Below are 14986 nucleotides of genomic sequence, written 5' to 3'. Positions count from 1 at the left end.
ACGATAACAACTACTCTTGAATTGTTTTCACCATGTGTATATCTGTCTTGTTAATTAGCTTCATCAAAAAATATCTTATAAAATAATCACATTTTTAATAGATCTCTGGGTGTGTCTGTTGGGAGGACAGATCAAGACTTCCTGAGTGTATAAATATAAAATATATGTAGTAAAACATTCCATATATCACATAAGTCTTCTAGGGTATGCTTTGTGCAATGACTTTTTTTTCCCCCTTGTAAAGGTTCCAAATACCTGCCTCAACCTGACCTTATGACTTTTCTACAAACACAGTTTCCCCTAAGAAGCCTCAACTGTTTTCTAATCTGACAATGCTTTAGAGGTGTCCAGTTTGCAAACAGCATAAAAGATTTAACCAGAGCCGTGTGTTTACATCATTTAGTCTACATCAGAACACCCTACAGACCTGAACATCAGAATATGTTCAGTGACCAATGAGGTCTCACCTGAGTCCAGGCTGGCCACACCCACCATAAAGAGTGGATGATGTCACTGGCTCCTCACTTGCTTTACTGCTAACATTCATGTCCCTTAGAAATCTTGGGTCAGCTCCTCAGGGGTTCCAGCTTTCAATATGACAGAAATACTCTGGATGGAAGCCTAAGAAGGAAATACTCTGATAGAAAAAAATTCCTCTCAGCCTCCTTGACTCTTTTTCTCTCTCCAACGTGTGTGTAGAACTTCCATTAGCTCCTATACTGGCTGCTCCTCCTCTTCTCTGTGATGGTGAATTCTACGTGGTCTCTGTCATTGAAGATCTGGCTCTTTGACTGTCTCAATTTGATGGCTCAACTGTAGCAGACTGCTGGAGCACAACTCCTGCTCTCTCCAATTCATAGCTGTGTGATGTGGAACAACTTACTTAAATGTCTGCCCTTCAGCTTGTACTTCACTCAACTGGGGCTAATGCTATCTCACAGGGTGATGATTCAGTTAGTATCAAATTTGATGTCAGGTGCAGAAACACAAACACAGTTTGATCAATCATATGTACAACGGAAAGAAGTTGCTCTCACAGGAGACAAGAATAGAAGAATTGTTATCAGAAGCAAGAAAGGGGGTAGTAGGGAGGGGAGTGCGACTGGTCAGCAGGGACAAAGCTACTCTTACACATTCATTTTTTAATATATTTTTTTGGGGGGGGGAGCAGTACTAGGGTTGAACTCAGAGCCTTGTACTTGAGAGGCAGATGCTGTACTGTTGAGACATGCCTCTAGCCCTTTGTGTGCTGGTTATTTTGGAGGTAGGATCTTGCATGCCTGTGTCATGATCTGCCAATATTACCTATCCTTTCCTGTAGTAGCTGGAATGACAGGCACAGGACATCAGGGCAAACAGTCTCAACCTTCCACATAGCTGTACATCACATGTGTTCTGCTATTGGCTGAGAAGAGGGTCTCACAAACTTTTCTAGCCACAAGCTTTTCAAGGTCATATTGGCCTTGAACTGCCATCCTCCCTTCTCAGCCTCCCAAGTAACCAAATAACCAGGTGTGAGCCATGGAACACTTGACTGTCCCAGCCATTTTTTCTAATAGTTCCTTGTATATATTTGGATGTCAAATACCCCTAATTCAGTATTCAAAAAAGGCACTGCTAAGTGTTGTGTCCTTCAAATTCATCCAAAACCTCAGTGCAATGATGTCAAGAGCTGGGGTCTTTGTGAGGAGACTGGAATGTGAAAGTGGGACTTGGACTGAGAGTCACATAAGTATCCCGAGAGCTCTCTGCCATCTCCCCACCATGCAACATAGCAACGAGTGAGAAACTGGCAGGATGCTAGCACCCTGAGGTCGACTCCCAACCCCTCGGACTATGACCAAGAGTCAGCTGCTGTTTAAACCATCTAGTTTATAGAACTTCTTGTCTATAGGAACCTGACCTAGTTTAAGAGAGATACTCCCAAGCCACTTTCCTCCTGAGATTGCTCTGTTGGTCAGAGACACAAATTTGATTTTCTGCCCCTCCCATTGAATTTAATGACCAGGAGCAGCAAAGACCACTTTTGTACCTATTTGATCCTCTACCTAGAACCCAGCTCCATGATGCTCTTCTTATTGGCACTACGCTTTTTACTCTGATCAGACTAATGTATGTTTCCAATCATGTCTTTCTTCTGTTCGAATCTCTTTCATCTAAGTTAAGTCAACAGATGGAATTTGAACTCCTCTCTCTGATCATGAAGGTCTATTCCAATCAAAGGAAACTCAGATTCCTGAAATAATGTTCCTGCCTAGCAGGATTATTTACTGTTCACCCTTGGAGGTTTTCACACTCTTTCTTCTACCTAGAAATCCTCCTGTTTCCCTCATTATTGCTGGTCAAACTCTTACCTTCCAATGGGGCCAGTCTCAACTATGAGCTCCTGCTCACATTTCCTCAAAATAGTATGCTGCCTGCTCTGCTGAACTTCTGTAGAACTTAGCATCTCAGCCGTGGCATTTATCATCCATTGACTTATCTCCTCATCTTTAGCTTACTACTTTTATTCCTCCGTCTAGACCATAACTTCTTCAAAGGCACTTACTAGATCCCTTAAAGCTTCAAATGGGATAAAATGAATGGCAATAATCACGCTAGGAATTAAGCTCATTTATTCTTCCAAGCAGCAGCCTGTTGTCAAACGCTCACCCTCTCCCTCACAGCCCTCGTAAAGAGAATGGGAAAGCATATAAATGAAGTGGCACACAAGAGGAACATATAGCGTGAGCAATTATGCCAATTTCTTTTATAGGAAGAACACAGCTGAGATAAACATGGAAGCAGATTATTTACCATCCACGGGTCTCGTTGCCAAATTCTCCTACATTTTTCATTAAAAGAAATCAAGGAAGATAAACAGAAAGTACCTCTTGGGAAGAATTCGCATGAAAGAAATAGCTCGTTGATCAGCCTGGCCTCGGAGCTATGTCTATTTTTATACCTGCATCCTTAAAGAATAGAATGCACATGTTCATGCACTTGGGTTCACAGGCACAGGCCCATGGCCGGTGTACACAGTTGCAGCAAACCTTGGTTTCCAGGTGGACATGAAGAAGAGGCGGGGCAGGTAGAACCCACTTACCTTTAGGGCATCCTGTGTGTCATCCAGACAGTACACTCGGATGCTGTATTCCAGGGAGGAGCAGCAGAGGGGTCCAAAGATGGCTAGCTTCAGACGCTTGGCAGCCGCTTTGGTGACAGAATGCCCAACCAGCGCGTAGGTGCTGAGGTTCTCTGTGAGGATGTGGCAGGCCTCTGCATCCAGTTGAATGTAGCAGGGGGTAGTAAAGTTTTCCTCTCCAACCGCAACCACATCCTAGGACACAAAGGGGAAGGGGCCACGGGCTAGTAGTGGAGAGAATGGGATTTCTTTCTCCATCTGGTAATTCTCTCTCCTCCTCTGATTCCTTTCTCGGGTTCAATTTCCATTCCCATTCCCATCCCCCACATCCTGATAATGTTCTTTGTGTAGATATCCTTTACTTGGTTTGGTCTGAGTATCTGCATTACTGGAATGTCTATGAAAATACCAAAGCCATCTTTCAATAACCCTTTCCATAACAGTTAAACTTGAGCTTATTAAAATAAGTTTCAGGGAATTCGGACATTTACTCTTTAAAATTTCTTACGTAATCTAAAAACTAAGTTATTTTGCCTGTGTAAAATTTTGCATGTTTTATAGTTACATCAAATGTTTTATATTTATATACAATTGGCTATAAATATGGTCTATAGTTATATACATTTTTACACAAATGCTTTATATTTGTATAAAATCTTACATAAGTATAAATATATATTTCAGCTTGCTAGGCAAGCTCCTGTGACACAGATGCTAAATGAAGGTTTGGGATGTAAAGGACAGGCATTGTCCTTAAGAACTAATGATGACATTGTACCTAGGAAGAGAAGATGCCATACGCTCATTCTAGTGGACCTCCGGAGATGCATCATTTCTGTTTTTTCAGGTTGACTTCACAAGAACTATAGCCTAAGTACATGTCTATAAGTAAGTGTCTAACATTTCTGACTTGGGTGCAATTGAAAAGAAAGCATAGATACATTATATAGCATATGTATTTGGTATACACACACACACACTCTCTCTCTATGTGTGTGTGTGTGTATATGTATGCATGTTTTCCCAATACAGTCTCTACAGTGCAAAAGGTACTCATATAAGACTTTCCCTATGAATTGGCTAATACTTGACCATCCTTTAAATGGTGCCTATGCATTAGAATAGACAATATGTTAGAATAGATTTTAAAAAACCCTAGAAACCATTCTGTTGCCCAGAGACACTAGTGGGACCTAACTTTCCCCCCACAGATGGTTTTTGCAGTGCAGGCTTCCCATAGTTGCCCTGGTTATCTGTACAGATTCCATCTCCATCGCCACAGAAGCCCCTCACCTCCCACTGTCCCTGTGCTGTCTGGTTCTTGAGCTCGATCTTCCAGTCCTCGGTGTTGGGATCTGCACAGTGGTGGAGAGTGAGGACCACAGGTCGAGTCAGCAGGGCTCCGGGAGGCCCACAGCTCACCACCGGGGTCAAGAGCGTCTGAGAGTCTTCCATGGGCGGCCTGGTGGGAGAGCCGAGGGCTACATCAGTGACATTTCCATAATTTTTATGTAGGATGGACTCATCGGGATCTGAGAGCTACAGCTGTACAGATAGTTCAAGGCATTTTTCTTCTCTTAGACCTTTGTTTGGAGAGGGGGTTGAGGTAGGGGAAAAAAAAATCGAAGCCAAGCTTTTTATGCTAAGATTTTGATCTTGTAAGACTGAAGGTCTTTATGATAACAGTGAAATTGCCAGCATGCCTTTGATCTCCTACCCCAGATGCAGGTCTGTCCCTGGTAGTTTCCTCTGAACTCATGTACCAATACTTTCAAGATGGAACAGGAACGGATAGAGTCTTTATGAAGTTACATAACGAGCTTTTCTGATACTTACCCTTGGCCTCACAGGGTTTTAAACACTTTAGTGTTTCCAGAGCCTAACTTGAAAAATACTTCAAAAACTTCACTTCAGAATGAGGACACCCAAGAGCTAAACTTAGTCCGAATGACTTTTCAGGAATAATTCAGGCTAGTATAGCAGATTGCTTCCTTTAAGTATGACCAGAAAGGATATATAACTGCACTTCAATAACACATTAAAATCAGATCTCTTTACTCATACATGTCTTACTAAGAGACTTGGGAGAGAAAGAACCTTAAAATCCACATTATTTATTTCTTATTTTTTCAATACTTCTTCAGTATTGTTTTTTCACTAAGAAGCAACAAATAAATGGCTTATTTAATCACATTTATCAAATGATGTATGAAGACATTATCCCAAACGTATAGAGCAGATTGCACTTAAAAATCTCAAGCTGCAGTTGGGAAGGTGACTCAGTGGTAGAGTGCTTGCCTTGCATGCACGAAGCCCTAGGTTCAATTCCTCAGTACCACATACACAGAAAAAGCTGGAAGTGGCGCTGTGGCTCTAGTGGTAGAGTGCTAGCCTTCAGCAAAGACGCTCAGAGACAGAGTATAGGCCCTGCGTTCAAGCCCCAGGACTGGGAAAAACAAAAAACAAAAACAAAAAACCTCTCGCTGCCTATCAGCGTGGCATAGCTGTGGAAGTCATGAACTTTAGAGAATTTTAGACGAATCCTAAGGGACCATTGAATGCTGCTTCACATACAGAAAGAGCCTTGGGAAAACATATAATTAGTGCTTTAAACACATCTCCAATTACGATCTACTGCTATCAAAACGTTACTCGCTCAACTCAAATGACCAAAAATATCCCTAGTAGAATGAGTACAATCTGCCTTGCTCAGATCTTCTCCATAGCTCTGTGACCCGCATTTCGCTCATTTTATTTCATGCATTTGAAAACTGTCACGATCTCTCCAAAATCTTCTCTCTTACAGAACGCATCTCTTTATTTTTACGCAGTGCCAACTGGAAAAACACGGTGTCCAGAACTTTTCTTGTATTTGCTCCAACGTTTTCATATGCAGATTGTCAACATTTCAGTGTTCCCATTAACCTAGATATCTCAAAATGAATCTAATATTCAACTAGATTGTATAAGCCTGGTCAGGGGAGACTACCATTTTCTTTGATTAGAATAGATATATTCATCCCATGGTAGCTTATTGCCTTAGTGTATTCTTAACCAAGAAAGTCCTTATAAATACTACTTATCAGGCTCTAGTTAGAGGCATGATGGAGAGAGGATTGTTAAAGAAGGTGAAGAAGGTCCTCAGAAAAGTAATTTTTTAGCTTAAACCTTTCTATTCCTAACAAGAGGCTCATAGGTTAAGTTCATGTAGTTCTGTTTATAGTGATGAGTTTTGAACCCAGTTACAAACTTTTGTATTTGCCTTTCAAATTTTACCTTAAAAGATCCAGTGATTTTTCTAAAATTATATTTTTACTACCTTTATGTAGTTGTACTGAGGCATTACTGTAGAACATGTCAGTCAGAGTAAATTTCTAACGCTCTTTTCTCTAAATATTGGTTCTCTCTCCTAGTCTTTTATCCTTCATATATACGCTATGTCCTCATTACAACCACTGATAATGCTGTGACACAGAATAAGCCAGTGACCTTCTCAAGGACAACAGTTAATACCTCTCTCCCTTCTAACATCAATATTTCTCAGTTATGCACTTGCATCAAAATACAAACCCATTAAAATATACATTGTCCAGTCGATATCCTTGCATTTTGTTCACATAGATATTAAAAGGGTCGTATTAAGTTCCTTTATAATTACAATGGCTACTTGAAATGGATTTTTCTCCAGTCTGTATAGTTTATATATTATTTATTATATCTGAAGAAGTCAATTTGTATCTATAGCTTACCAACATTTAACACTCAATGCAGGATATTAGCTATTATTTTCCTTAGCATTGTTGGGAGTCAATTCCCCATGGATTTCTCATGTTACTGCATGTTCTTGACTATTTTCAAAGCTTCTGGGTAGTCACTGCTTTAGGAGATACAGATAGTGCCTGCCTCTGGAACAAATGGCAGTCGTGGCTACTTCTAATTGTAAAAGACTAAGGTTTTCTAAGCTCAGAGAGTGTAGCTGTTAAGTTTCTAGGTGTCATCTGACCTTTGCATCATCCTTTGGGAATCCCAACTCAGGAAACCTGATAAAAATGATACTTTCTTGGTACTACCATTGCTGTGACTAATAAACTGGCTGTGTCTCTCACCCGAGTCTCATGTCTTTTATCAGCTCCCAAAATACTGTGGTAGCCAACCTGATAGCTCATAAGCAGGGCCAATTTTTACAGCTTTAACAGCTGAGGTCTATTATCACCTGTAAGAATCAATTAAGATTGGTAATTATTACCCTTAGTAAGCCTTGACTATCATTGGTTATACTTATCAGCCTATGTCTTTGCTTTCCTTATATTGAGAAACTGACAACAAGCTGTACCTACTTTTGGTCTTTCAGCATCACTTCTACTTTGAATAACGAGTTGTCTTTATTAGATCTAGTGTTTTCTAAGGGCTTGGCAATATACTTGATTTGAAATCATCAAGTTAGTGGCAGAAGCTTGAGACCTCATTACTTCTCTTTATGCCACTTTGCTTTCCATTTTCTCTTGACCCAGCATGTCTTTCTTCTTTCCAGTCTAAAACTCACTCTCTGATAACACTGCTGAAGTTGTACTTTCCATGGGTTATAGATAGAAGTACACTATCTGCCTTTGGCAGTGACATTCTTATTGCTTAATTCTACTTTTCCTACCAGGAGAGGAAAAGTACAATGATTGAATTTCCTGAGCACTACTCTTACCTTTCAGTGACAAGTGTACCTTAAGAAGTAAGCACGAAACTTTTATGGCAGGAGACTAAAGTGGAATCCACTTCAAGTGGCCCTTACAAGATAGTTGGGGATGGGAAACATCTGTCTCTCAGTATGGTGTTAGCAGCCGGTGCCTGAAGACAGGAAGAGGGAGGGTCCTCTCATCATTGAGTTGGAACAGAAGGGAGAAGGGCACTCCCTGCTGGGACAGTGAGCTGTGAGTTGGGTATTCTCTAACACACCCCTGGCATGCAATATTGATGGGCACAGTTCTTGGAAGAGGGACAGCAATGAAAGGTGGGGGGGGGGGAGAAGGAGGAGTAATAGGTGTCAAAAGAATTTATTAACCCAGCGAGGTGCAAGCATGTAATGAATAGGAAAGTAATGAAGTGGAATTGATAACAGGGCATGAAACACAAAGAAGAAATAATCATGAAAACTTCTTATATGCTTTCCCATATAAAAAGGATTGTGGGATTGAAACTGGAAACATTGCAGAGCAAAAATACAGGCCAGGAAAGACTGAGGTAAGATTTAACTGTGCAGAGCCAAAGGTCAGCATGTGGAAATTCATATTTCTTTCGTGTTTAGAAAGTGAGGATAAAAATACATAAAACAAAATAGGCATCTCATTCAAGATTTTGCAGCGAAGGATAGCACTCCTTCCTGTCATGTGCCATTGACGCTGTTCAAGGAAACAGTGTTCTCCCTGTGAATTGTCCATGATATGGAAATAAAACAGATCAAAACTTAGCAGCCAGCCAGATGCCGGTAGCTCACATCTGTAATACTAGCTACTCAGGAGGCTGAGATCTGAGGATCGTGGTCTAGAAGTGTCGTTGTGGTTCAAGTGGTAGAGCACTAGCCTTGAGCTGAAGAGCTGAGGGACAACACCCAGGCCCAGAGTTCAAGCCCCAGGACCAACCATAAACAAACAAACAACAAACAAAAAACAACAAAACAGCAGAAGCAGTAATTAAGTACTAGAAACTCAGCAATGGTCAATGAATGAAATTGTAAAGCCTCTTGAAGGTCCAATCAGTATTACATTGAGGTAAATACTGGATGCGTTCTGAGGACAAAGATCACAAGACAAAGTTGGTTTCCTGAAAGGCATTTTTTCCCTCTCCTTCTTTGCTGTTGTGATCAGTAGGGAGAACTACATAAAAGCGTACAATTTATTAAACTTTTCTATAAACAGTAGCACTTGTTGCTCATGTAAGGTAATTTATACTTCCTCCTTTCCCAAAAAGCAACCTGAAATCCAGAGACCTTAACACTCTTGCCTAAAGATGCAGGGCTAAGTTACCAGCACAGCTAGATTTCAAATACACGTTATTTAGTTATTTTTTTTCACACTGTGATATATTTTGGGTTGCTTATAATGGGCTTAAAGCACTTTTTGTTGGGTCTGTTTTGCTAGATCAAAGCTCTTTGAAAAGAATCTGTGTCTGTTCACCTCTGGGTGGACATGAGATGCCTTCTGTGGAGCACGCATTTTCTTTTTTTTTTGTAAAGTCTCTTGGGATGACAATCTCACCCCAGGCTCAGCTGCCTTTTAAAGCATGTGTCTCTCCAAATAACTGGAAACTTGAAATACTTGCATTCTAGATACCTGACAGAGGATATCCAACTTACTTGCTATCAAAAGCTCAATTGAGCAAAAAATATTACGGAAGCCACTCTGAAGGGTTTGCTATTATTTCCCTAGGGAGGCAGGGTTTAGTTTATCCCTGGATTAAGGTAGCATAGCTAAGCATTGTGTGCCAGAAAGAATGGCTGAATCCTTGTGGAATTATTTTATTGGCCTTAGCATAATCTACTTCCATTAAGGGACACGACCAGAAGCAGCTGTTGAGATTCCTTGTTATTTTCAAATATGCTGTCAATTATATATCTTAACAAAAATATCTTCTTTATGATGAACCAAAGAAGGAGTAAATGAGCTTCTTGGCATAATTTGTCTTCATGAATATGTGGCTCCGGTAATTTAGAGCATATATCCCTTCCCCTAGCCTTGCATTTTCCTTCCCTTTCTTTCTTACTTTCTTTCTCTAATTAAAAAAGAAGCAGAGTTTTACTTTGTTGCTCCAACTGGCCTTGAACCTGTAATCTTCTTGTCTCAGATTCCCTGGGTACTGGGATTATTGGTGTATGCCAAAATGTCTTGACATTTGAAAACTTTGAAATAGATGATTTATGATCTATTACCAAGAAATGTGCTTGGGAATATGCCAAGTATTTTACATTCTAATTGTTCACCTGACTATCTTATCTTTCATAGCATATTTTCCCATTATATTATCTTTTTTCATCCATTTTCTTAAAGTTTCCCCTTCCACTGGTGACACTGATCAAGATGTATTGTACACATCAATGGGCATGTTAATTTGAAACCCCTTGTGTAACAGTTTAAAGATAATAAAAAAGAGGAAAAAACTCACTTTCTATTTTAAAGAAGGTGTTTTTATTATCTACTTGGAAGACTTTCTCTGTTAGTCAGATTTTTGTAAGTCAACGCTATTTAGAGCTGGGAGAGAATAAACTTTACACATGTCTAGACTCTACTGCCTTCTTTATTAAAGAGAAAGGAACTAGAATTCAGAAATGAGAAAGGGTTGTGTACTGAAGAGAAGAAATACCTTTGAGTTTCACCCAGAAATAATGCCAGTCTGGTGGATCTATAGGATAAGGTTACCTCATCAGTAACTTACATCTTAACCCATTCCCTTTTTTTTTCCATGTTACTTGGGTTTCAACTCAGGGGTCTGGCCTTATGCTTTTTAATTAAAAATTTTTTTTTTACTAGTCATGGGGCTTGATCTCAAGTCCTGGGCATGGCCTTGAGCTTCTTTTGCTCAAGGCTAGCACCATACCACTTGAGCCTCAGCCTCACTTCCTGCTTTTCCTTTTCATGTGGGACTGAAAGGGTTTCATGCATGCTAGGCAAACACTCTACCACTAAGCCACTTTCCCAACCCTGGCCTTGTACTTTTCACACATGTTCCAACCACATGAGCCATGTCCCCAGACCTCTCTGCTTCAGTTATTTTTCATGTAGAGTCTTGCTTTTGTTTTATGTATGTATGTATGTATGTATTTATTTATTGCCCTGTAACCACTGCAACCCTCTTGTTTACCCTTCTTGATTAGCTGGGATGACTAGTGAGTGCCACCATGCCACCAAAGTATTTATCAAATGAGTTGGGGTGTCCCAAACTTCTGTCTGGCGTTAGTCTTGAATGGCAATCTTCCCAATCTCAGATTTAGCCCCTTGTGTCCCCAGTATCTGGTGTGATGGGTGTCAACCACTGAATCTACCTAAAGTGCAAGACACCGACTCAGACCCTCTCTCCTCACACCAAGCTTGTTGCAGGAGCCAACCTGGCACTAAGCCTTCAGGAAGAGGCTGTTCCCTCTACCAGTGCCTTCCATCTGTACACCGTCACCAGATCAATCGCTATTTCTTTCTATTTTGTGGGGGGGGGTCAGTCAAGGGGGTCAGGGCCTGGGTACTGTCACTGAACTTTTTTGCTCAAGGCTAGCACTCTACCACTTTGAGCCATTTCACTGCTTCTAGTTTTCTGGTGATTAATTGAAGATAACAATCTCATGGATTTTCTTGCCCAGGCTAGCTTTGAACCATAATCCTCAGATTTCAGTTTCCTGAGGAACTAGGATTTTAGGTATGAACCACTAGTGCCCAGAACAGATCAATCTTTAAAAAACACTAATATTCCTGCTATGCAGAAGCCTATGTGCCTTGCTGTAGGTCACACAGAAAAGAGTTCCCATTCTGTTTACTTTTATATTTGGACCTTCTACACTGATTTTTCAGCCTTTGATAAAATGGGTAGGTGAATACAGAGCACACAAGAAAGGGGTAAAAAATAACCCTGAAATCTTCAGTCTGAAGTGTGTGTGTGTGTGTGTGTGTGTGTGTGTGTGTGTGTGTGTGTGTGTGCGTGTGTGTGTGTGTGTGTGTGTGTGTGTGTGTGTGTTTTAAAGCACTGACAAAAGGAAAGGTCTCAATTACACTCATTAAAAAAAATTGTTCCTAGAAGCAAGGCAAAGAAAAGGGCCACATCAGTACATGAAACACAGAAACGATATTCAGATGGAGAGCAAGGCTTTCCAGCCTCTCGGGAGATCTGAAGAGTAGGAGAGACAAGACTCTTGAGCACAGTTGGGCCGTTCTGCTCTCTCTTTGTTGAGACATGACTTGTCCCATCTCTAGTTCCTCAGCTTCTGCACCTGCCAGACCGTGCTCTCCTTACAGCATATTCAGTCTCGATAAAGCCCCCTTTGTCACATTCTCCATGCCACATGTAATTAAGTTCATGCCTCCCTTCAGACAATCCGCATCAGCAGATGACCAGCTTGGATGCCATCCAGCTGGATGCACACCCAGTTTTGGATGCTATCTGAGGAATCAGCAAAGAAGAAATCTGGACAGAGATGTTCAGAATTTTCCTATAAATGCTTTGAAGTGATACACGACCATTTCCTGATGCCCTCCTGTGTCTTCTCCCAGTAAAAGTTCTGGCCTGTGTTACATGAGCATCCGAAGGGTCTTTAGTGAGCCATAGAAAATATGCTCAAATGCACGATAAGAAGGCAGAGGCCTGGTGTGTTGTATTGTGAGAAACGGCACATTATAACTGGCAGAATTGCCTTGAAGAGTGAATGGAATGAAGAGTATGCAAAATTAAGTGGCAGAGAAACTTTGCATTACTATTATATTCTAAAACAAATTCTTACTCTTGTGTTTTCATAAGAAAAACACAATGTGGATCACAACAGAAAATTAGGGGCAAGAGGAATTCTCATTTGTCTGACACAGTCATCTTTGGGTGTTGGTTTCTTGTTTCACCGTCTCTGGTACATAGTTTTTTTTTAGGTACTGAGCTGTCTCCAGCTTTGTGTTCATAGACACAACTTCTCTAATAAACATTAGATCTAACAGTCATTGCTGGTGCACCTCCCTTGTTAGCATAGCAAGGAGTGAATTGCTTCTTTTCCTTTGTAGTCAAAGACAGGGGGACCTAGAAACAGTTGTCTGGCTCTATCAATATTCTATTGTCTTTCCTCCACTTAAAAGGTTCTATCACCCTAGCCAGGGTATCACTGTATGATGGGAAGCAAAGCTAAAGGAAGGGCATGAGATTATCTATCTCCTTTCAGGGTCAACCTATCACTATGGTAGATTTAAGCCTCGAACTTTAGCTGAAGATAATAGTAATCACATGAAAGGAGGAGACCATGAAGACCTCATGGCTTCTTAGCCAAAAGCACAATCCATTATTTGCTTCTGCTTAAACGAAATGTCCAGGCTGGCAAAGGCCTTGATGGATGAATGTTTAATGTTAACCTTGACTCTGGACACAAGCAAATAAATAAAAAAGATCTTAGAGTTTGCAAATCTTTTTTTTTCTTGTTAGAGCAAAAGAGAGTTCTGATGGCTTATGGATTTATTTGGCATAGGGAATGAATATTTGATGTTGGTAAATACAAACCTTTTAGTGATTTTTCTGTTGCTCAAACTTAAGGCATGAATAACATTAAGGAAAAATTTAAAAAATTCTCTAATTCTGGTTATTTGTGCAGGTTTATTTGTACAACGACCTGAGGGGGGGGGCAGGAAATGTTCTAGGTCAGCATGATTATAAATACCAATATCTGTACCTGAGTGCATAAGGAAGCTACTGAAAATGGAGACTAAAAATGGATGTTGTTCCAAAGATGAGAGCAGAGGAGAGGAAAGGAGAAATGTGAGGTAATGATAACCTAGTTTTGAATTTGTCACTCAGGCTTTGTAGAGCTCAGCGATGAGAGGCAGTGCCTATCCCTCTTCACTATCACAACCATTTGTTAAAAAAAGGAATTTACCATTCTTCAGAAATATTAATCAGACATACTTCTAATTCACCATTTAATGCACATACTTTTTGTGGGAATTAATCAAGCAAGACCTTCTATGATTCACTAGAGGCTGAACTGAAAATCTGTCTTCCTCCCTTTTCCTCCCTTCCTTCCTTCCTTCCTTCCTTCCTTCCTTCCTTCCTTCCTTCCTTCCTTCCTTCCTTCCTCCCTCCCTCCCTCCCTTCCTCCCTTCCTTCCTTCCTTCCCTCCCTCTATTTTTGTGTTAGCCCCAGGTCTTGAACTCAGGACCTGGGCACTGTCCTTGAGATTTTTTTTTGCTCAAGACTAGTACTCTACCATTTGAACTATATCTCCTCATCCAGCTTTCTGGTGGTTAATTGAAGACCAGTCTCAAGGGTTTCTGTGCTCTGGCTGGCTTGGAACCATGTTCCTCAAGTCTCCTCCTGAGTAGCTAGGATTACAGGTGCGAGCCACTCGTGCCTGACTTCTTGTTTTCACGTAAATAAAACCTCGTATTTATGATTAGGACACATTCAAAATAGAGCCATCTAATTCAATTTGGTTTAGCCAACCCTAAAGACACTTTGAATATTATAAAGTGTGGAATTTATAAGCATAAAAATATAAAAGATGTTTTTGCTAGGAAGAGGAAGAATGTGTGTATGTCTGTGCTATGTTGGGGTAGGAGAGGGAGGTCAAGGATGAAGGAGAAATCCAATCCTTTTTTGATCTTTATAATGGGAACAAACTGGATTCTTGAGTCAGGCCATGTGATCTCAGTGTCTGTGACTCACAATTTCTCTGGACAATCCAAGCATCATATTTTATTTTTTCTGACGTTCCACCCATACTCAAGATCTGCAAAAGTGTCTCCTCAAGTTTCAAAGGTGAAGAAAAGTACACACTTGATTTGTTATAAGTCTAGGGAAAAATGCATGTCAAGGTAAAAAATATGTTGGGTTCATTATTTCCATTATTTATTATTATTCTCCTGCAAGCTAGACATTGATACAGTTCAAATGCATCAGAAAAAAAGCATATTTACCTCATACTTTCTTTCCTGTGTACTGTCACATACATTTCGTAGACTCTCCCTTGGGGAATGGCCCCGGCAGGAATCAGCAAGCTTACTCCTGAACAGCAAAAGAAAAAAAGTGTAAGACCCATTAATCAAGAGGAAACTTCTAGAATCTTTTTGCAGTGAGCAAAAGGGAATGAAGGGATTGTGTGATCATGGAGCCCTAAACTTGCTTCCTGTTCTCTAAAATCCTGTG

General features: G+C 40.5%; 1 protein-coding gene across 2 annotated transcripts in view; it reads right to left on the bottom strand.

The window, feature by feature from the left end:
• Positions 1-14986, bottom strand: part of Unc5c (unc-5 netrin receptor C) — a 330719-nt gene that overhangs the window by 23212 nt on the left and 292521 nt on the right. For both annotated transcript variants that reach the window (XM_042701804.1, XM_042701805.1), the window contains 3 exons: positions 14758-14845; positions 4418-4586; positions 3086-3319 (listed from right to left, as the gene is read on the bottom strand). In XM_042701804.1, coding sequence (XP_042557738.1) covers positions 3086-3319; positions 4418-4586; positions 14758-14845 — 491 coding nt within the window. The remainder of the gene's footprint in view (positions 1-3085; positions 3320-4417; positions 4587-14757; positions 14846-14986) is intronic.

This window comes from Dipodomys spectabilis, unplaced genomic scaffold (assembly GCF_019054845.1).
Source record: "Dipodomys spectabilis isolate Male_0828 unplaced genomic scaffold, ASM1905484v1 ptg000297l, whole genome shotgun sequence".
Classification (NCBI taxonomy): domain Eukaryota; kingdom Metazoa; phylum Chordata; class Mammalia; order Rodentia; family Heteromyidae; genus Dipodomys; species Dipodomys spectabilis.
This window is presented reverse-complemented; position numbering and strand designations above follow the sequence as displayed.